This window comes from Tauraco erythrolophus, chromosome 6 (genome assembly GCF_009769465.1).
Source record: "Tauraco erythrolophus isolate bTauEry1 chromosome 6, bTauEry1.pri, whole genome shotgun sequence".
Taxonomy (NCBI): Eukaryota; Metazoa; Chordata; class Aves; order Musophagiformes; family Musophagidae; genus Tauraco; species Tauraco erythrolophus.
In genome coordinates, this window is record NC_141470.1 from 10,843,578 (window position 1) to 10,867,484 (window position 23,907).

The 23,907-nt window shown below is 39.9% G+C and overlaps 1 protein-coding gene across 3 annotated transcripts in view; it reads left to right on the forward strand.

Moving 5' to 3' along the window:
• The window catches only part of KCNQ1 (potassium voltage-gated channel subfamily Q member 1), a 378,889-nt gene that overhangs the window by 37,829 nt on the left and 317,153 nt on the right, over positions 1-23,907 (forward strand). For all 3 annotated transcript variants that reach the window (XM_086613033.1, XM_086613032.1, XM_086613031.1), the window contains exon 2: positions 20,653-20,743. In XM_086613033.1, the coding sequence (XP_086469159.1) occupies positions 20,653-20,743 (91 nt within the window). The remainder of the gene's footprint in view (positions 1-20,652; positions 20,744-23,907) is intronic.

Below are 23,907 nucleotides of genomic sequence, written 5' to 3' on the forward strand. Positions count from 1 at the left end.
AATTGCTACATAGGTCACTGCAGTGGAAGTTTGCAAGTGCTTAGGAAGTAGCTAGTGTCCTTTCTTTTTCTTTTTTTTTTTTTTTCCCCCCCAGTGTTAACCTGACCAAAGAATGTGCTCTGTGCCTGCAAACTTGCAGTATATAGTATGCAGTATGCTTTCAGTAAAGGTCAGTCTGTAAGAGCAAGGGAACTACCCAAGATCAGGAAGTATATTGGACTAGAAGTTATGCAGAACTTTAGTTTTTTGGTTTGTAACATTTTTGAGGTCTCAGACTTTAATACATGACTAGTTGACAGCCGGCAAATAAAAAGATGGTGGAATTTTAGGAAAAAGTAGAGTGAGAGAACTAGATACTACAGTATTTCTTTAAAATACTAAGTAGGGAAGGGCATGGAATGGGAGACATTTTAATGTAAACTCACTTACCTAGAACTAGACCTATCTTGTCACAGTGTATATTGCAAAGCTGGAAAAGATGGCCATCCTTAATTTATGTTAATTGCTTTGGTAGTTCTCAGGTTCTCTATAATCATTAGTGTGTGTATGTTTGCTATAGTTAGAGGTGAGCTGTAAACGGCTCTTTATAAATGGGTTTTTCCACTTCTAGTGAACTACAGGCTGATTGTTAATGGTGAAAACAAAATTCTTTTACAAGCTTTCTCATGGTGCAGCAATAATAAACCAAGTGGTGGTGGCTATAATGTAAACAAGAATACCAGGCCGAGTAAACATTAAAAAACCCCAAACAAACAGCACTGCCACTCCCCAGCAGCTTTCCAAGACTTCTAAAAGCTTTTTCTGGACAGTGTTTTACCTGATGCGGTGCTGCAGTTGCCTCTGTACAGTGCTCTTGTTCCGCCTGTGACAGGCGTGTCTGCCTAGAAGATATATAGGTGATGAACCAGACAGTGTGCTAGCATCTGCTGCTCTTCAGCCCACTGCCACGTTAGAAAAAAAATGAAACATTGGAAACTTGTTTCTTTTTAATCTTTATTTTCTTAAACAGCAAGTTCCTTTATCAGCACAGCTGCGCTGGGATGAAGCACGCCTTCCTGAACAGAGGAAGGCCAGTTTGGTTTTCAGCTGTGATTAATGAAACAAATTTTCTCAAGGAAGAGATTTAAGACAGACATTTTCCTGAGAGTTTTGAAAGTCCTATTTCAGAATGCAGTAATTTTTAACCAGAATGTGTTGCTTTTGAGCATGTGCCTTTTAGATATTCTTGTATGAGAAACCATTCCTAAGTTTCTTAAAAGGGCTCTGACACGACTAACCTTGGAAGTGTGTGAGTAATGACATGTAATGAAATATGTGCAGTACCCTCTTTTTGACCTGTTATTACTGGAAAATGTCTGCCTAAAATACTTTCTACAATGATTTGAAGGTTTTTAAATCACAATGGAAGAAGCTTTTGAAAAGCTGTGCAGCACTGTAACCGTGTGATTTTTGTCCCGTTGAAATGATATCTAATGGCTTGTGAAGGGCAGGATCAGGATATCCATTGAAAAACATTTCAATATAAAAGCATTTGTTTCAAAAGAAATCTCACTGTAGATAATTCTCATTTTTCTTGGAAATGTAAAATTTTAATTTTTATGGAAAAAAAGGAGGGGAAAAGACTTTTTTTCTTACAATTAATGGCTCGTCTTTTATTGCCTAAGCCAGAAAGAAGGAAGGATGAAAAATAGAAACAATCTGCTCAGAAAATTTAGGTTCAAAAAATAAATGTCCATTTAAACGATGACAACTTTTGACCAGATTTAGTTTTGTGTATTAATGTATGTTCTTAAAAAATAAATACATAAATAAAATAAAGCCTTAACTCATTTTAATAAAACAAGGCTGCCTTTTGAAATGCATCAATACTAGTTGGGACTTCAGCTTGCCCTTGCAGTGTGGAGAGTAAACTACTGGAAAAGGCACTCGTTGTCCCTGAGCTGTGAGAAAACTTGCTGCTGCTGTGGGGCCATCTGCTGGAGTCTGCCCTCAGGAGCCTGGTTTCTCCGTGACAGGCTTTATTTGTTTCTTCATTAAACCTTTTTTCCCCAACTCTTAAGAATGCTTGACTTCTGATGCTTTCTATCCCCAAACTGTTCCTGTGCTCCTATCTCTTAATCAGGATAGGGAACAGCAACAATTTATCTGACCATTTACCTTTATGTAGAGGAGTCAGTATTGGAAAAAAAAATCTTTTGAACAGGTGATTTTTATCGGTTAAAAAGGAACCTGTTTCTGGAATTCGTCTTTACTGTGGGAATGATAATACTATTTCAACTTATGCTTAAGTGGCTGAGATGAATGAGAAACATGTCTCTGTGCCAACTCGAGCCAGGCACAAAAACTTCATGGATCATTAAAAGTTCAGATTGTTGTTTCAGATAAAGAAGCTTCTCACTGTTCAGAATAATTGGGTTTTTTTGTTAGTCTGTTGCTGAGGGAGTTCTTGACTTCACTGCTCAAACATAAGTGTTTTGTTTGCTGTTACACTCATTTTTTTATCTGCAATGCTAGGTTTTCCTGACCTCAAATGAAGGTCTGGGGCCGGAATTCTACTGAAAATAATATATTTTTATTATAAAATACTGTTCTATTAATCTGTGTCAGAGATGGACTATGTGAAATTGCCCTCTCCTTCCCAATTAAGAATTCACATCAACAGGATTTGTTAGGATATCTCACAGTAGCATGATTTTCTTTTGGTATTTGTTGAGTGAGTAATAGGAAACAGTATATAAAAGGAAATCTGGAAATGTGACACTTATAAATTGGTTGTCCTTACGTTCTTTTTTTTGAGATTGGTTGTAATAACTTGCTCTTCTAAACATGATTATTTTATGGGGAAGACACTTTGGGCATGGGAACTTGGTATTTATTTATTTACTTCTGTTTTTAATGGTTGTGTCCCTTTGAGCAGCAGGTAGTCAAAATCTGTGTTACCATCTACTATATTTATCTAAGAAATATTAAGAAAAAAATATAAATAATATCTAAGAAACGTAGAACCCAGAGACTTGCACTGGTGTCCAGTTTCTGGCATTCAGTGTTGCTTCATGTGGTAATCACATGCAGACTGCCTAGATGAGGAATCTGCCCAGGCAATCACTTGGAGAAGAAAAAAAGGAGTACATAGACTAAGAAAGCTCCTTCCCTTTTTTTTTTAATTAAGCATATCCTGTCAGCTGGTCAAGAAATTAATTCTGCTCCATCAGATTATGAAACAAATGTTATGTGCTATGCACATTAGAGATATTTTGTTATTTTCCCAAATCTGCTGCCAAAGACTTTTCAAGTAGAACAATGCTTTTGTTTGTACTGACGAAGGTGAAACTGCATAGGAAAGTATTCTCCAATGGCACAGGTGCCATTTCAATAATGTCCGTAATCAAACCGTGTCCTTCAGGCTTATGCTGTGCTTCTGACTTTTCTTCTAATGCTATTTGGCATTACTGGTGTTCCTCAGCCTTCTGCAGCTTTTGAAGTGCTTTATGTCTTTAAAAACAATATTAATTGTTGCAGGTTGGGTTTTGATATTGATAAATAGAAAGAGTAACCCCTCTGTCTCCAGGTGGTCCTGTAGACTTCAAGGAAATGAAGCATGGAACTACTTAAGCTTTAAAAAAAGTCTTCATGGTCTGGCCTGAAATTCTGAACTCTATAGGACTTTCTTAGCCTGTTCTGAAAAAATTCCATTAAAAATGAAGTTGCACTTTAATCTGGGCAAGCCTGTTGCTAAAATCATTTGAAAATAAGAAGTAAATGTTTAATTAAAGCTGCAGTTTGAAAAAGAAGAGAAGTATTTTTGTCCTTTGTAATGTTCTTTTTTCTTTTGTCTCGTGACTTGCAAGTTGACCAGTATGTCCTGAATATCGTAATTTTTACCTCATTTAGTTATTTTAAAATTTATCAATTTGCATGGAATAAGGATCCTGAGTCTTCTACTTGATTAACTTTGTAGTTTATTAAATTCACTAGAGATTGAGTGGTCAAAAGAGATTAGGATATATAACTAGAACTACATGTTCAAAAGGTATCAGTGCTTTAAGCTGAAAATCTATTCAAAAGAATCATGGCTGAGCTCCTGGCTGACGAACACACACGGAAATCTGATCCTTACATGGAAGAATTTTATGGATTACTTGATGCACGTGAAGTATAATGGTCTAATTAAGATGCACTTCCAGAAACGCCTTCAAAATGTTAGACTGCTTTTAATAGCTTTCACTATAACCATTCGAATGTTTGTTAAAAAGCAGAGCAAAAAGTTCTGTGTTCTTGGTGGCTGATTCTATGGTACCCTGCTTCTCTCTCCAGCTTTCATCTCTGCTTTTTTCCCTTCAGTGCATTGCCACCAGAATTTACAAGATGTAGCTCTAAACAGTAAATTCCCATGGCTGAAAACTAAACAGGTAGAATTAACAGATGCCATGAAGCAAGTGGCTACCAGGGAGTAGTAGTCACTTGCTTCAATGCTTCCCAGTATTGAGTACTGGGACTGGCGGCCAGTTATGCACAGGGAAGGGTAAGCGTTTACGGCAGTGTCACGTAGCCGGGTGAGCTTGACTCTGTGTTTTTTTTAGGATTTTGGATGCTGCTGCAATGTTGTTAATACTTGTTTAAAATATCTAGTAGTAGGGGCCAAAATTAGTATCTGAAAGCATGATTTTGTTGTGAGGTCACATGTTACTCAAAAGGATATTCTTAATATGTCGGCAGATCATATCAATACATTTTACTGACACTTTCTAAACATACACTTGAAACGGCAGCTTAATCTCAAGGGCACTGAACTTTGACAGAAAATCATCATTTTATATTTCCTGGTAGTTTAGCCATGAAACAGTGACGTCCCCGAGAGAGCTCTCATAAAGGCTTTGCACCTCCGTACTTAGCTGTATGTGTTACAAATTTGTTTATGATCACTATTCATTGCAGAGGACCACATATAAAACTAAGCACATGCTTAGAAATACTGGTGCTTTAAAAAGAAGTGTGCAGGAATCGAAATAATGTGAACTATGGTTTAATGCCCTAATACTTCTGGTATTTATAAAGCTTAAATGAGGTGGAATTCATTTGAGTCCTAAATTTAATAATTTAATAATTTTGACATCTTAATGCTGCAGATGTACTGCATGCTTTCCTCCATGCAATTGCAACAAGTTCACGTTCAAACTTTAATGTGGAATGTCAGGCTTTGCAACGTTAACAGTTATCTGGAATTTAATTTCTTATTCAGGTCAATTAATGTGCCAAAGAATTCAAATTCACTGCACTCTTGCTTCCTAATATTGTCTCGATATGATATATCAGAATTATGAGAAATATTGGAAGATCTTCATAATCCTAAACAAAATTTCATAGCTAAGCTCCCCTGCTGTTTCCAATGAAGATATACTTTTGAGCTGGATTTTGCCCTGAGTGAAGCTCAAACTTAGCAAGCATTTAATCCAGATGCTCAGCATCCAGTGGAATTCTGATGAGATAACTACATGTTAAAGGATACTGTCAAATCATAGCCTTGAAATGATGCAGCTTTAGGAACAATTCTTTTTAAGTTCTGGAAGACGGAGTAGCATAACAAAGTTGAGAGGGAGTTTCCATCCAAGGCTTTCTTTTTTTTTTTTCTCTGTTCTATTGGTTGGTTCGCAGCTGGTATGACAGCCCGAGCAGCTGGTCTACGTGAGTGCACTCACCTTTTCCACTACTGTGGAGGTCACAGGACTAGCAGCAGAAGTCGGGAATCTTAAGAAAATACATAAAAGCTATTAACTGGAATTCTGAATCTGAGGCCTCATTTACAAGTGAAAAATAACGTTTATACGTATAGCAAAATACTTGCCAGCTCCCTATGGAGACAAGTTGGTGTTGGACTTTAAAGGGACTGTGCTAGCTTTCCCCTCCTAAGGCTGTGGCCATCTTCAGATGTGCAACAAAATGTTAACACCTCTCAGGTCTTTTTTTAATTTGATTTTGATAAATCCTTGCTTCTGAAGTTACCTGACTGAGAATTTGAGATTTTGCTACAAAATAAATAGGGTTTCTTGCTTCTATGGCATTGAAAGACAACTCCCAGAAATGTTTAGATGCTTCATGGTTTTTAGAGTGGAAGCAAGATGTTTGGGCAGCTGGAGTTGGCAATGGCATTAGGTATACACATGCTGATGTATTTTTCTTGTGTGATGTTACATGAGTCACATAAGTGTGCTTTTAATTGGTGCTGTTTGGGGAAAACAGTCTAAGTGAATGTACTAATATTATGAAATATGCATTTTATAACCAAACTTTCTGATCATTATAGTGGGCAAGTCTTTTAAAATTCCAACTACAGAAAAGTTTGTGAAAGAGGGAAAAATAAAAGCACGTCTGGCGTCTTTGGTGGTGAGACCTTTACTGCAAGCATAGCAGGGTTGTGTGTCCAGTTAATAGTTGATTTTTTGTTATGTTCTGTAGAGCCACTGTGTCATGCTTTAAGCACCGCACAGCCGCGCGCTCACTCCTTTCCCTTCCGGTGGGATGGGGAGGAGAAAATGTAACAAAAGGCTGGTGGGTCAAGACAAGGACAGGGAGAGATCACCCACCAATTATGGTCACGGGCGAAACGGACTTGACTTTGGGAAAAAAAAAATCAATTTAATTTGTTACCAGTCAAATCAGAGTGGGATAATGAGAAATAAAACAAAATTTTAAAAATGCCTTCCCTCCATCCCTCCTTTCTTCCTGGGCTCAACTTTGCTCACAATTTCTCTACCTTCTTTCTCACCAGCAGTGCAGGGGGATGGGGAATGGGGGTTGTGGTCAGTTTGTCACACATTGTTTCTGCCACTCCTTCGTCCTTAGGGGGAGGACGCCTCACACTCTTCCCCTGCTCCAGCATGGCGTCCCTCCCATGAGAGACAGTCGTCCATGAACTTCTCTGATGCGAGTTCTTCTCACGGGGTGCAGTTCTTCACAAACTGCTCCAGCGTGGGTCCCTCAGATGGGATGCAGCCCTTCAGGAACAGACTGCTCGAGCGTGGGCTTCCCAGAGAGTCACGGCCGTCTTCGGGTACAGCCACCTGGTCTGGTGTGGTGTCCTCCACAGGCTGTGTGTGGATCTCTGCTCCACTGTTAACATCCATGGGCTCCAGGGGTCAGGCTGCTGTTTCACCATAGGCTGCAGGGGAATCTTAGCTCTGGCACTCCACCTCCCTCTCCTTCTTCACTGACCTTGGTGTCTGCATAGTTGTTCTCACATCCAACTCCTCTTGAGTCTCAGTTTAGGGTGACGAAGGCCCTTGGCCGATGCCGCTGGGCTGTGAGGAACTGCTTTCTGGACCAGGGCTGCGTGTGGGCTCATGAGACTCCCCCCAGCCACGCTGCTGTGACCGCCACCGCACTGCCAGGCAAGGGGCAGGTGCCCAGCATGGACAGCTGCCTGTGCCAGAGCCTGGGGGAGACACCTGTCCCTCCACTGCAGGTTCCCTCAGCAGGATTTTTATCCATTGTTAAATATGTTATCGCAGAGGTGTTACCGCTGTCACTGGTCAGCTCGGCCTTGGCCAGAGGCAGGTCACACTTTGAGCAGCTTCTCCCATGGGCCACCCCTATAGCCCCCCACCTGCTACCAAACCCCACCACACAAACATGACCCACGCTGTGTTCCTGAATAGGAGCCCTTCCTGTAAGGTTCAGCATGTTAAGCATCTCACACCTTTGATTACTTCATCTTCTCTTACAAGGAAGTTCTTTGGTAGTTGAGTGTAAAGTCCCATTTTGAAACTTAAGTATTTTAGACTAAAATCACCTTGTAATGTCACTTGGATGCAGGGCTCAGAATTGATTATCATTTTCTTGAACAATTTTCTTTTGATGTAGCTGTGTTTTCTTTGGAGCAGAGAATTTTTTTTTTCTTTCTAAGTTTTATGGCGTTCCTTTAGTATTCTATTAGTTTCATCCATTTTTTTCTGTTCAGTACATTGGCTGACAGATATGACTGGAAAATACAAACTCAAAGGCAAGTGAGTCTTCATTTAATGCTTGAGGGTTTGACTGATTTGTGTGTGGGGTTTTTTTCCCCATCTTTATCAGTTCATTCTAAAAGATGCTGCTTTTCTCTGTGAGTCTGGGTTCGCTCATGCTCAGCTTGCAATGGTCACACCACCACAGCTACTGCTGTAGATGGGCAAATAGAGGGTTGGTGTTGGGGGAATGCTACTGACACACTGAAGTGTTAAGTTTCTTGAAATTTTGCACTGAACTTCAGATTGTCTCATGTGCTGACACTGCCAACCTGCTCTTGGATTACAAATGATGAGTGATGGCAGTTAACGGGAACACTTGGCCCAGGTAATGCCATTTTTGCACTTTCAGGAAAATACTTTTTTCTTTGATACAGCCAAACTTTTTTTGCTTCAGGTTCGTCTGTGGCTGATTGTATTAACATTGATTCTTGTATTACCGCTCATGAACTGTATGGTATTAACAAATATGCCAGTGTCTATGGGGATGTATCTCTAAAAGGGTAAAATCCACTTATAAAGTCTTGAATGGTTTTAATGCAAGTTCAAAGGATACAGCTGAATTTTTAGCCCAGTGATAGACAATTGAAATTTCTACAAACAGTTAACTTGACTGCAGGACTGATGGAAATAGTTATCCTCATAATTTTCAGCCTGGAAGACTGTCTATTGTGTGATGAGAACACAAAGGTAAAGCTCTTCAAGCATAGCATGGATTGCATTTTGGGAATTTAACCTGTTTAGACTTTTTTTTGAGGAAAAAGAGTATTGAGTGTTTCTGTATTACATGACATATATTTATAGATATTTATGTATTTGCAGAAAGATCCTGTCACTGTAAATGTGAAAGCTGCCTGTCACTTTTTAGACTCTTCATTCTTTTCCTCCAGGAGACCTTGAAATTTCCATCATGCTTAAAGCAAACTAAGAAAGTGAAGTTGCCATAGTTTGCAAGTGTTAATGTCTCTTTCAGCAAATGTAGAAGTAGAAATATGTCTATCTGCTGAATTCCTCTGCTTTCACCTTAGGAATACTAACCTATCATGTAGTTTCTAAGTTTCCTTGTTTCTAAGCTGTGATGCATTAAGGGTGCCCTGTTTCTTCTTGCAACACCCCTGGGAATGTGCAGCAGAGAAAATGTGGCAAGCTCAAAAGAAGGTGGCCATACTGATTTCTGTGAAAGCATCTGTCAACTGTACCTTTAGATAATTAAAGTAGAGGATCGTAATGGAAATGGTGGTGAGAGTACTTATCCTAACTCCAGATCTTTCTCACGGTCTTCATCTTGCTTGCCAGCACTGATGAAATGCCTTTGGGACACCGTTGTTTCAGGAGAACGGAGCGCGAAAAGGCGTTTGGGTGATTTGGTGAGGGGTTAGGCCAGAGTTGCTCAGGTCTGGTATCACTTTTGTGATGCTTGGAATAAATTAAAGTAAGCATCTGTCCAGGTCAGTAGCTCAAGGTATGATTATTTGTTTCCCCTTTGTATATTTATCTATCCATAGCTTTTTAGTCCCTGTCACTGTTTCACTGTATTCACAATTATGCTGTCAGAAACGTCAATATTGTGTTCCTGTCGTGGAGGGTTTTTAGTGAACTAGCATCCTAGGTATTTCTTTATAGAACATCTGGAATCATAAGTCCTGATTTGTGTTGCAGTAGAATTAGTATAGAGGTTTATGTGCACTAGTAAATCAGTTATACAACATGGTGGGATAGTGCCTTTCTCCTTAGGTGTGGAGGCAATGTTTCCTTTTCTCTGTCTTCTTTTACTACTTTGGGCTAGGACAGCATTCTCACCTGGCTATGTGCAATATCCAGAAGCTGGTTACTAAGCAAGCAATTCAGTGAGCTGAGAAGCTGACCAAGTCTGGTTTTGCTGCAGTATTATGAGATACCTATGCTTTAGGAGGCATAATACAATGTCCTTTGGTCTTTAACTGGGGAGGGAAAGTGATTTGTAGCAGTACTGCTGTGATGAAAGTAAATTGGAAAAAAAACAAAAAGAGGGATAATATGTACAGCTCTTGAAAAGGATACAGCTCTGTCAGATGAAGCTATCAAAATAGTGTCTGGCCAGCCCAAACAAGAGAAGCCATTAGGAGTAAATATTGTTGCTTGTTTAAAGAAATACTGTGTATTTAAGGAAAGTAATTTCAACTTTATTAAAAAAAAGCACGGTATTTTATTTAGAAAGATTTATTTAAGTTATGTTTGATAACAGCAAAGCAGAGCAATAGTCTAGGCTTGGCAATTTTTCAGAAGCTTGGTTTTACAAAATCTCAGAGAGCTTTTAGTATTTTTCTTTCAATATTTGGATACTAAATTATTATAAACTCTACTGCCTTCAATCTACTGTTGCAAGAAAAATGGAGTAGTGATGTAGTGAGCCCTCAGGCTGACTGTATAAAACTCCACCTAGAAAATAGCGGATAATAAATTAAATTGGCCTGGGCAGCTGCAAAGCCGTGGCTCAGCTCTGCTCGTGCTTGCACGTATGGTTAAACCAGGTACAGGCTGAATTTGGCATTGATGCTCACCTTGAGATGGGCAGTGTGTTAGAGCTGCAGGCGACGAGGGGGCAGCAGTGGGATGTCTGTTGGAACGTGCTGCTGAGTGATGAGTTTTGCTTTGAGTGATGGGGTGCTACGGGACTTGGGCAAACCTGAATGTGGAGTTGAGAGGATGAGGGTAGCACACAGGACTGTACTGGTTTCCTAATGGTATTTTAGAGTGACAAAAAATGAGGACAAGATATCCCAAGCAAAATAAGCTGTGAAAATTACATTTTCTCTCCTGCTTTGTAGTGTTTCCTCAAACCACAAGAATAAGAGAAAATCTTTCGTTGTTTTAATTCACTGTACTTTTCTGTCTTCAAATAAGTGCACTAACGACGTATTTTTCTCTTGCTAAGCCTGAGATGCATGTGAAAAGAACTACAAAAATTATTTCCATTTGTAGTATTGGGTGACATCCTTTTCCCATTGCACATGTGCGCTTACTCCTTCCGTGGCCATCATGTTGCTCCATTGGGATTTCATGTTAATGATCAGGCATATCGGGAGCTTGTTACGAAGCATCTGAGGAGCCCTGATGAATCTTCTGCAGTCCAGTGGTTCTCATTTCTTGGGTCATGCACTTGTTTTAAATGTAGCATATATTTTTCCAGTTTCTTACACAGTACCTATTATCTTTTTCCTGTTCAGCCATGCCTATTCCCAAAGGAACCAATACCTCGTTGCAGGATGCAATAACATTGCTTTTTGTGAGCAGTTAACCTTTCCTCTTGAAGCATCTTGAGGTCTGGTTTGCATTTCTACTGCAATCATACCCTTTGCCAAGACCTTAAAGGCCTTTCCTGCAATAATTCTGGTGCTGTATCCTAAATGACTTTTGATTCATTGTGTGCTTTGTGCTTTGGTACACTGCCCATAATTTAAATTATTTTTACAGACTCTAATCTCCTGGAAGAGCCACGTAAGTGTGTTAGAAGCCCTGCTTATTTAGCTGTATAGCTAACCTGTTTTTCTTAGTATCAAACTACCCCGTACTGTATATGATCTTCTTTGTGCAATAAAACTATTTTCTCACACGGGAGCTAGAAGACAGTAATTCTTTGACAAGGAGTCAAGGAGCTGGTTAAAAATTATGCCATTGTTTCCTGCAGGAAGCACCAACTAGACTTTGCCTTACAGTTAAAACAAATACGTATTAACAGGAAGCTCCAGCTGATAGACCTAAGCTAACACAAACAGAGCATTCACGCTTTGTCTGTCGAAGGTTTTTTGATGGCAAGTGACAACTGAGAATAGTGATCTATCTACTAGCTTGACCTGTGTAGGACGCAATGGAGAGGAAGCCCATGTTGTACAGGAAAACATTGCAGCCAGTTCCTGGAGGGAATCATGGTTTTCTGCATGGAGGCGAGAATGCTTCCCCTTCTGCTGAGCATCCTCATGCTGCAGAGAGGCTGGAAGATGGGAAGGGGCTGTACCCCTCCTTCCTTCCCCTGCCTCAAAAACAAAACAGAAAAAGATAAGACAAATTGTTAGAGGAAAACCATGCACAGAGCCTGTGTGGCCAGAGATTTAAATCCCCATGTTTCTTCTTTCGTTATCAGAACTAAGGTACTTGTTTGCTTTTTGTTTGGTTTTGTGTTTTTTCGTTGTTTTTTTTTAACTTGTTTCATCTTCAGTTCTGATTTGTGTAGGTTGCTAGTTTCTTCTTACTCCTTGCTACAATGATTTTTTTTTTTTTATACTTGACCGTATTTAATGGATCTAGACCCAAATTGAACTGTATATATTTTGAGAAGTTAAATGATTCTCTCCTAAGCAAGTTAGCTGAACTGGTTAGGCAGCACAGCTAATGCAGTTATGCAATTTTCATACAAGGATTAGAGAGGTCACAGCCGTACTCTGGAAGAAACATACGTGTGTTAATAAAAAATTCAAAGTTGGCCAAAGGTATGGGCAAAGATGAATTGAGGTACGGGGCTACTTCATTCTAATCTTGTACTTTCACCAGACCATTCTCTTAAAAACAAACGTTTTTTTTTTAGTGGAGGAAGTGATGGAGGACCTCTGACGTCCACCAGTTGCATAATTGAATGTTCGTTTAGTCTTCTATTAGTAGACTGCCACTGTGCTCTGATAGTTTATAGTCATGACAGAATTGATGTTTTTCTAGTGTTGGGTTCAGACTTGCTAAAGAGTTCAGCATAAGATCTATGCGTACAGGATATTCATGTGTGTGAATTTCAGTAAAAATGAAAGTTTTCTCTGCATGGTGAAATCCTGTTTCTTTCTTAATAGACAACCCAATCCAAGTTCCTTGCCAGTTGATATTGGTACTTGACACTATACCTTAGAGATCCCATAAAATAAATTGGTATCCTGTATTATCTTCCTGGAGATGCTGTTTACGATCCTAGAGTCCTTTCTCTCTCTTATTGACAACTGTCTTGCATTTGACAAGTTCTATGTATTCCCCTTCTAACTTCTACATTTTATTAGAATATTTTTTGTCAAGCAATCCCAAAATGCCTTGAAAGAAAGAACACAAAAGATCTAGCTGCAGTAAGATATTACTTGATATGGTTTAATATGAATGTTTGCCTAGTTGCACTGCGGAAATGACTGTGCGGTACTGCATGAGGTGGGTAGGGATTATGTTGATTTGTAGTAATATAAACCTGTTCAGGTTTTTCATCAGGATTTTCCTGATGAAAATTAAGTAAGGAATGACTTCTCTGGCCTGGAATGGGACAGAATATATGACAAAGTACAAGAGTTATCCCCTGTCTTCAGTGTGTGTCTTACCTGAAGTTGTCTGTCTCATTGCAATAAGTCTTTTTGTTGCCTGGAAAGGTGTGTGAAAATGTCCTTTATGATACCATTGACCTTTGTGTTCACAATCTGAAAAGCAAGTGTCAGTATGTGTAAGCCATGGTGATGAAATAATAATGTTTTAATGAACTAATATGAACTGAATATGCAGCAGCATTATAGTTTGCAAGTTATGACGATCAAGATATGAATCTGCTCATATTTAATCTGCACACTTGTGTCATTCCTTCTCAACGTCATCCTTCCAGTTCTTCTAAAGCTGTATACTTAGAGGAGATTAAACTTTGTTTGTACTACTTTGTTTAGCTATGAAACCTATCACGGTTAAAAGCTAAATGGCAAAAAAGTTGTTTACTCTGTAAAAAACAAAGCTGCACATTCAAAGACAGACAATCCCATTGCCCAAAAGTAAGGTGCAGACGGAGGTTCAAGAAGGAGGCTTAGAAAGAATGTTGCCAAAGGCATAGAAAGACTCAAAAGACTTTTTTTATTTACAGAATATTTCTTTTTTAGTTTGTAATTTTCTCCAGTAGACAGAGAGGGTGAGCTACAACTAGCCATTGCCCTCATGCCAAAACAAAAAAGGAACACGGATCCAGCAGTTATAAGCTAAACCAGTATTCCCTGTATGCAAGGGCATTGATAGTTGGATACCTTCAGGACTGATAGCTGTAACGAATACAAGTTGTTTGAAAATAAAGAGCAGACTTAAGCCAGCTCTTAACGTCGTGTTGAACAAGGCAAAACTGGCTGTCTTCCTGGAGGGTTAGAACTCAAGTCGGGTTTATATAAATTGAGCCGAACTTTGCATCTCCCTTCTCACCTGTTAAATGTTTTTCAGGTTTCAGCTTAATTTAGGGCCTAATGCCAACCTTTTCCAGGTTCCTGGTAAGACTCCCACTGAGAGTATGTAAGAAACAATGCAAGAAGGAATAAAATCTACCCACATTTTAATACAGCGTTCGATGATGATGGCTGGGTGTGCATGAGACTAATCTGGTGAGTAAGTACTTCCAGCTTGTCTCATGCACTGTGGTTGTTTTTTTTTTAATGTTCCTGGTCGTATCACTGGACGTATGTTATAAACTTTTATCAGTTCTCCTACCTGTGACATTTACTAAATGAGCATTGTTATCTCTCAGTAGGCGGTTAATTATTCCTTTGATCGTTCCACACATTGTTTCACGCCACAGAAAAAGACATGCTTAGCTTCTAATACAGAAAAAGAGCAGCAGCTTGGGGCTGGAGACTGCATGGTACGGGTAGCTACCTGTAATATGTCAAGTTTCTGCAGCTGCCACTGAGGTCAGCGAAAAAGCCCCAAGTCTGGATCTGTTCTGAAAGTTGAAATTTATCCTAGAATAGCCAGAAACCATTAAATCCACCTTTAGCTCTTAATATATTCCCTATATATTTCCTATATGCTGCTAAATATAGGACTTATACTAGCTGGTCATGTTTGCCTGTCAGCTGTATGATTTTTTTCCTGGAAATGCTCTGACTTCTCAAATCTGTTTGAGGCAAAAAAGTATTTAAATCATCTGGCTGACTTCATGGAATAAACCAGATTTTATTGCTTATTATATGTTTGCCCACATACACACATCTGCGTGCACAGTGTCTTGTGTAACTCTATATGTACTTGTGTCTACGTATGTGCTTTTCTCTTTAACGAGTAGTATAGCACAGACACGCATCCTGAGTCTATATACAGGCTGATGTTTCATGTGCACTGAGATAGCTCTGCTTCTGGGTATGAGTCCACCAGGTATGCAGTGCCTGTAAAAGCCGAGTTGAAAAGACAACCACAGAAACTGTCTCCTGGTAAAAAAGTGCTGGCTGTCAGAGGAAAAGGGTCACCTTGTAATAATCTACTGAAAATGGAGTCCATGAAAGAAAACATCTGCTTCTTTCTGAGTGTTAGTGTCCACGCTGCTTTAATACTGGTTTCATGGTTTCACATCCATAAGTATAGGGATGATCAGACACTTGCAAAATTCTTGGGGTTAAAAGAAATATAGTACTGTTAGAGTTGAGTTAACCACAAAGCTGGGTGTTTTTGAGTGCATCTACTGATGCAGTATCTGTGATTTATCTACGTGCAGGCAGATGCCACTTTGAAACGTGGGACAGGCAATATGAATGACTTCATACCCTATCGCCTCATCTCTAATGCTTGCTTGGCCCCACAATCTAAGAGTTAGATCAGAGCTGGTGAAAGCCTGAACTCCTCATCTCTCTGCTTCCTTTCTTGAAGATGGTCACATTTGTGCATAGAGGGTAAACAAGCAACGGATTTCAAGAGATAAAAGATTGGTGATTTCCAAGAGGCTAAGCCTTTTCTGACTACTAAAGAAATTCCAGTGTTCCGCTGTCTGTCTCTCCTTTAGAGGAAAAAATTATTATACTGGAGTCGTTGGGGCAGATACAATTGTCACTGTTTGTTCTGCTGGTGGAATCAGTTATACGGGACCGTGTGCTTACCAAAGTGTTCCAGAGTGGCTGATGCTACTGGTTAAACCATTCATCTTTAAGTGGTATTATATGGGAGCTAATATATTTTTAATTTTTCGCTGTGAGACGTAGAAGCAAGGCTGGCTAAGTAACTGCTTTTCCACTTGTTGTGTTACGACAAAGCAGCTTGGCTACAACCCAGTGAAGAGTAAATGACTGTTCTGTGAAGTTTAGTAAGTGTTTTGGGATTAGCATGTACACTGGGCAGCCCACATTCAGTTTGTCTAATTTAAATGTCCCTGTTTAGAGCCTTCGCCTGCTCAACAGCTCAAATAACTAAACGTTTTGCACGGTAACTTGCTTCACATGGGGTATAAATTGCTCCCTGAAGGTGTCTAGTGTTTTTCCACTGAAAACAGAGCTTTGATGCGCAGGTGAGGCTTAGTTTGTCTGAAACAAAGCTCTCAACTTAGCTATCTGGAATTATGTGGTTGATTAGGGTAGGGCTGATAGACCTGTCTACTAGTAATTTGTCTAATGCTCCCTACTGTAAGGTTGGTTTCAGTTGTCCATTAGTTTGTCTGAAATTAGCTGGCTGGCTGAACAGTTTCCATGCTTAGCATCTGTATAAAGGTGAGTACTTTTTTGAGGAAATCATAGAATGGCATAGGCTGGAAGGGACCCTAGAGATCATTTAATCCAACCTCCCTGTCATGGGCAGGGACGCCTCTCAGCTAGATCAGGCTACTAAAAGCTCCTTGAACACCTCCAGGGAGGGGGCATCCACAACTTCTCTGGGCAATTTATTCCAAAGTCTTACCACCCTCGTACTGAAGAATTTCTTCCTAAGATCTAATCTAAATCTGTTCTCCTTCAACCTAAACCCATTTCCCCTCGTCCTATCAGTGGACACGCTTGTAAAAGGTCCCTCCCCAGCCTTCAATGTAGTAATAGTGATCACAGTAAAGTGATAGTAAGACTGATAAGGTTATCTTGGGCATGTGAAAATTGTAACATTTGCTTTGAAAAAATACACCAATTTGAGGGCTTTGAAATTTTATTCTCTGTTGTCAGCATTGTACCTTTGATTTTACCTGTGAAAACTCACACAACTTCAATTACATTAAAAATACTTGGGGGAAAAAAATCACAGCTCTGATATGAGTAGTGGAAGCTTTCTGAGGCTTGACAGTTAAATTTCCCCAGGATGATTTTCACACAGATCAAATTAAAGTTTGAGGCAGAGTCTGTCCTTGCAACGGTTGTTAGTAACTCTTTAACTACTGTGGACTTGTCTGCTGTCAACTAGTGAAAGTAGGCAGGAACTGAGAAGCCCTGCTCCACTTCTGGCTGAAGAGAGGGGAGGTAGCTGTCAAGAAAGGAAAAAAAAAAAGTGCCGAACTTTTCCTGTTTTCTATTTTCTTGGTGCCTCACTCCCTTTTTGTGCTTCAAAAGTGGAGGAGGAAGCCACTACTACTGAAAGAGAACAGGGTAAGAGCCAAGTACTGGAAGGAAACGAACAGCATGCTGATGCCAGAGAAGGACCATGTATCTTTTAAATCTCTTAATTTTGCACCCTCAGTTCTTTATCTGCAATTGATCTAGTCTCAGAAGAAAAAGTGATGCCCGAGTGACCGGGTTAGTAGCTTAGCTGTGGTGCTCCACTGGCACAGCTGTACTAGTGGGGCTTGTGGGCATCTTTGCTCTAATGCCAGAGAAACGGATGCGAAGCAGCAATATCTGACCAAACGTCTTGGTTTTGCTTGGGATAATGTGTATTTGCAAGTATGAAGGTGTCTCATGCTTCACCCTAGAAAGAGCACAATAATAAATTTCAAGAGTTTTCCCGAGGCTGAAAAAAGAATATAATTAGTAAGACTGAAACATTCATGTGCATGAAAACCCATGAAAGTAGGTAGTGTGCTCACTGTCACGTGGAGTTCTTATGTCAGCCTTCACTTTCTCTACTAGTAACAAGCAAAGAGATTTGGCAAACAATCTACCCTAAGTTTATCTTCCTGTCACTGAGGCACACCAACTTCAACCTTGAAGCCTTGCGAGGTTCTCTTTAGCTGGTTGCAGGCACAGGATAGTCTTTCCTTTGGTGCCCTCCTGTGGTTCCCTGTGTCGGCCGGGTTAAGCTTTTAACAAGTCTGCTACTATTAAGGGATAAAGTAAGTATTAATTAGTACTGCTCAAGGTGTATTGAGACAGCTTACACCATCCCATGCAACTCGGTTTGAGCCACCACTTCTACGTATGTTGAACTCTATCCAGAGACCCTTAGGTACCTCCATGTAACTGAATCGTAGAATCCTAGAATGGTTAGGGTTGGAAGGGACCTCAAAGATCATCTAGTTCTAACCCCTCTGCCATGAGCAGGGACACCCTCTACTACACCAGGTTGCTCAAAGCCTCATCCAGCCTGGCCTTGAACACTTCCAGGGATGGGACATCCACAAATTCTCTGGGCAACCTGTTCCAGTGCCTCACCACCCTCAATGTAAAAGATTTCTTCCTTATATCTAATCTAAATCTGCCCTCTTTCAGTTTAAATCCATTGCCCCTTGTCCTATCACTACACGCCCTTGGAAAAAGTCCCTCTCCAGCTTTCCTGTAGGCCCCCTTTAGGTACTGGAAGGCTGCAATAAGATCACACTGGAGCCTTCTCTTCTCCAGGCTGAACAGCCTCAACTCTCTCAGCCTGTCTTCATAGCAGAGGTGCTCCAGCCCTGAGGTTATCTTCGTGGCCCTCCTCTGGACTCTCTCCAGCAGCTCCATGTCCTTCTTGTGTTGGGGACTCCAGAGCTGAACACAGTATTTATTCCAGGTGGGGTCTCATGAGAGCAGAGTAGAGGGGCAGAATCACTTCCCTCGACCTGCTGGCCACGCTTCTTTTGATGCAGCCCAGGAACCAGTTGGCTTTCTGGGCTGCCAGCGCACATTGCCGGCTCATGTTGAGCTTCTCATCCACCATCACTCCCAAGTCCTTTTCCTCCGGGCTGCTCTCAATTCATTCTCCGCCCAGCCTGTACTTGTGCTTTAGATTGTGATTGTGTCATCACGTGTATCCATCTTAAGCCATAGTGGGAATACTGCAGACGGAAGGGCTGGGCCCTGAGGGAACTTTTATGTTACGTTTCAAATGACTGGCTCATCTTTGTGTTCCCCTGCCTTGTCTGCACACCTTCTATTTAAGAATGGCCAAAGTTAGAGATGCAAAGTAAAATGAGAAGAATTTAGGGATAAATAAGAAACACCCACGTATTTATGCTTTGCCTAGGTAAAAGTATATTCTCATACGTTTGTGTCGATATGTGATAATCTCTATCCTGTTAACTTCAATCCGTTACTACTTACTAATTTGACTTTTTGTATCTATTACTACAAACTTCCTCTCCGCGATTTTGTAATGTGTTTACAATATCATTGGTTTATGTGTGCTTTGGACTTACATGCACTGTTTTGAAGCCATCATTGGGCAATCTAGCTTATAATGTCAACCCTGATGCATTTTTGTTTTCTTGAGGGCTTGGCCTTTCAAAAGACTCACCCAGTGAAGTTCTCATGTGAAAAATATCGAGGCTCTGGGTGACTTCAGCCATGCCATGCCAATTTGCAGCCACTGTTGTCCTGTTTTAATATTTTTCTTCAGTTTTATTCATTATGTCAATTATTTTTTTTATTGTTGCTTTCTGAGTAAAAAAAGATAAACCGTTTTAGAGATCCGTAATGAGGTGGGGGCCGTGATTTAGCTGCTGGATTTTGCAGCAAGTTTCTGTCAAGTGCAAAGGATTGGTGTTGCTTGCCTCAACAGAATTGTGGAAAATATCCCTAATAACTAGCTCTGTGTTTAATAAGTGAATGTTTTAAGTCTTCTTCATTGCTCATGTCGTGTTTTAAAAAGAAAGTCTCAGTTGTTTGGGAACTGGAAGCTGCCTGTGCCTAGTGTGTAGTGGATAGCTTCCAGTTTGGGTCTTAAATGTTTTGCTGCCCTTTCAGGCACGTTGTGTTCCTTTCAGGCACGCAGCAGTCCCACGGGGTGGTGGGCGCTGCTGAAGCTGCTCAGGGAAGGGGTTTGAAGGCAGAGGCTGCAGGGCTGGGCAGCCATGCTGCCCACCTGGGGCAAGGAGCTTCTTGGGGGCTACAGGCAGTTGAGCTGAGTTGGCTGCAACTCCCTGGCTGTGCCACATCTTGCCTTGGGAAACAAGACCCTCCTCCCTAAGGACTCACTCAGGCAGAGAGGCCCGGGGAACAAATCCTTATGTGCCCACTCTCTCTCTGATAGTTGCTTTGAAATTTTGTGTTTTTTTAAAAATGGAATCAATCCTAGGTTGTGTTTCAGATGCCAAATGTCAGGTTTTATTTATCTGGGGTCTTTTGGGGATTGGTTTTAAAAGACAGTGTGGGAAGAGCCTATTAAGCTCTGGCTTAGTTGGGATTTCTCTTTGCAGTTTATTAGAATTTGGAAGAGAAAAAGGCAAATATTTGAAACGTCGGGTGTGGGGGTGGTGGTGATTCAGCTGTAGTAGCCCTTACAATTGGAAAGAACAAGGAGTGCTCTTTTCTTGAGGGGCTAGGAAACAGCAAGTCTTAGAGGTAGGCTGAAGCTAATGTTATTGTAAGGTTTCATTTCATGATGTCCAACCCAAAAACTCAGTGTCAGAAGAGAAATAAACTATCCAACATGAAGCTGGATCACTCAAAAGTTACCAGCTGTGTTTTAAGATAGTCCGATACCAATGACATTTCTGTGTGTACAGATAATTTGTAATGGCAGAATTATCTGTCCTCCCTCTAGGTTCTTACTAGACTTCATTACTTTTTTTTTTTTTTTTTTTTATTTACAGCTTCCTTATTGTCCTGATATGCCTTATCTTCAGTGTGCTTTCTACAATTGAACAGTATGCAGCTCTCGCTACAGGGACGTTATTTTGGATGGTATGTATGTGGACGTTAATATCATTGATGCATGTTTGTTCTTAATGTGCAAATTGTGATATCCTGAGCTAATACCATATCAAGCAGAATGTTCCTTATGGTTTAATTGACAAGAGGCTTTTCTGCTTTTTCCTGATGAATCTATCAAGCCACAGAAACACCAAGTGTCATGGTAGTACAAAACCCAAGTCTTACCCTATATAGCCTATACTGAGGGCATCTATACACACAAGGCTGTTCTAATTAAGCTTGATTCTCTCTACTTAAGTTCATATTCCCTTAATGCATTTTTGAGCCATACTGAAGACCAAACACCTGGCCATGGTGGGGGGCAGGGAGGAAGTAAGTGGAAATAAGTGGAAGTCTGTCCTTTTAGTTGATGTTAGATCCAACTTTCTTTCGCAAGTGGAAAACTCGTGTATTTTCATTGACTTTAGAGTTAAGACGACTTGCTCTGTCTTACACATTTTCACTTCAGTAGCAAAACCTTAAGTTATCTTTTGTTTATAGCACACTAGTGTGCAAGAGATGTATCAAGAAACATTTGAAGAGCATTACTGTCCTGCCAGCTTAGATTTTGTTCAAGAGCCTTAGTGTTGAAGTTGGAGAGGCATGGTTTTAAATGTACAAAAAAATTATAAATTAGTTGTACCTCAGTGCTGAAGTACGCCCTGCTAAATCATTGATGTCTACATTCGTAAATAAATGATTATTATTTTACTTACAAAAACACTGTAACTGTACTGAGGAAATGCGAACTAGCAATTTAAATGTTTGTTCAAAATAGTTCTTGTAGCTATGCACCAGCAATATCATTGTTACATTATTAATATGAAGAAGTTCACTTAAAACCCCATCAATTGTAATAAATCTTTTCAATTTATTTAGTCAATATGTTAAGATTTTATGCCTAATGTGAATACTGTAAGAATAAGAATATAGTATATTAAATTTAGTATAAATCACACTATCTATTTAAGGTATCTTCATGCCTGGTGTATTATTTTTAGAATAGAATAGACTATTTCAGCTAGAAGGGACGCTAGCTTAACATTGGGAAAATAAACAAGGGAAAGTGTATGTGTTCCAAGTGGTGTTCCAGTTTTAGACAAAAAGCTTACAATTAGCTGTTGAATCTTTCTCTACTTGTCACCACACTTCACAAGGCAAAGAGCTTTGATGAAAGCTATACCTAAATGCAGTTGTAATGGGAGATTAGGAGAGAATTGGCCTTTTGTTAGTTTCCAGAATGCAGTGAAAACTGTTTAAATTTGCATGTGTTTATTTTAGCTTTTTTTCACTAGATGGTGCTGTTGGAGGGGTTTGACTCCAGTTGCTCGTTGGCACTTGCCCAGCATGAGCTGGAGTCTGAGCCAAGACTGTGAACGGATCATCATTTTGAAGGGTATATGTACAGTTGGCCCATTTAAAATAGTGGTGCGGGAGAGCTTTTGCCATGACTCATAAAGAGAATGTGGTATATCTGTGTAAAAATTGATTTTGAGACTACAATATTTAAACTATGGAAAAAAGTAATTCAGAGATGTATGTTCCCAGAGAGGCTATATTTTTCTTTTATTTTCATAAGCAAGGATTTTATGGTGCCAGAACACAGCAGAATGCTGTTATCTCAGCATGATCTAAGAAAATCCAAGTGCCTGATCCAAGGGGATTAAATATTCTGCTGAACCAAGGGATATTCAGTGTGCCTGAAAAAGCTATTTTCTTGTAGGAATCTCATTTCAATATTGATTCCAACCAAAAAAAAAAAAAAGGGTATGTTTTTATGATGAACATATAGGTTCTCTCCAGCTTTCCGAGTTCCTTTTCTACTTCAGCCTATCTCTTACTGAAGAGATTAAACAATTTTTAAATGCTAAAAAGACTATCAGCTAAGATAAAAGATAATAGTTTGGGCTGGTTAACATTTATGTTACTGGCATTGAAATTATTCCTACAATTAAGAGAAGGTGGCACAGTGTCTAGGCCTACAAGAAATCTAGATTTTATATCTTTTTAATATAATCTTTTGTTTTGAGTATAAGCATTGAGTTTCATTTTGTGGAGTGTTTTGTGGATCTTGTGAGAAAGAAAGAGAAAAACACCTACAGGTTTTATTCTGAAGATGGTCTTCACAGAGAGCAAATGGTTTGAATAGTTTGAAGTGGTTCCAGTATTTTTTTTTCTGTTATCTTCCTTGGTTGACAAGGCCAAGACAGACATTTACAATCTGGACATTGGTGCATTTTCATGCCTTTGAAAAATTAAACGGGATTAATGCCTGTAAAGGATGCCTGGTGACAGCTCTACAGACTGATCTAGTCTACAGGCTCTCTCTAAAGAACAACTGTAGCTGAGAAATTGAAAAATTTCTTTGCAGCCTCAGCAATGTCCCCTGGTCTGACCCAGAGTGAGGTCAGCTGGTATAGAAGACATATGCATGGTGGACTCCTGCCCTTTAATCCTTTTCTTTTGCTGGACCTGCGGATAGACCTGTCCAGGGAGTCACTCACTGCAGCATTTCCTTTCTGTCACTCTGTTGATAGGTGAAGTTGAGAATCCCAGCTTTTATTTACAGTCAGTTTCTTGACATTTTAGTTAGTAGTAAAATGGCCAAATGTGAGTGATTCAAAGGCTCAGGAAACGTTTATAGAAATGAAAATTCCCATCCTCTCTTTTAATTAGGTGTCAGTATAGTTAGTAGCTGGAACAAGGAGCTTCCTCTGACTCTGAACCCAGGTGTTTCTCACTGTGCTTCAGTCCGTGGTTCTGGTGTTTGCAGCTGAGCCGCGCTGGCAGATAACGGGAGAGCTTCTAATCTGCTGCATTGCAAAATCAGTGGTGTGGGTTTGAAATGCTGCTGGTAGTAACATCTTAACTTGTTCCAGCTGTTTGCAAAGCAATCCCTTGTCAACTCCCCTAGCCTGTAGAGGAGAATTATGTGTTTAATGTAAATGTGATGTTAAAAGGATTTAATTAATTTGGTTCAGAAGGTTGCGTGAATGTGCTTTCAGTCCAGCTTAAATTCTGCTTTATGTCCATTCTGAACAGGTCTGAGGGAGCCAAATCAGATGCTTCTAAAGTGGAAGTAAGATTGGCTGTTAGGGACAGCTGAACCAATTTAATGAGATGAGCTTTAAAAAAAAAACCACACCAACAAGCCC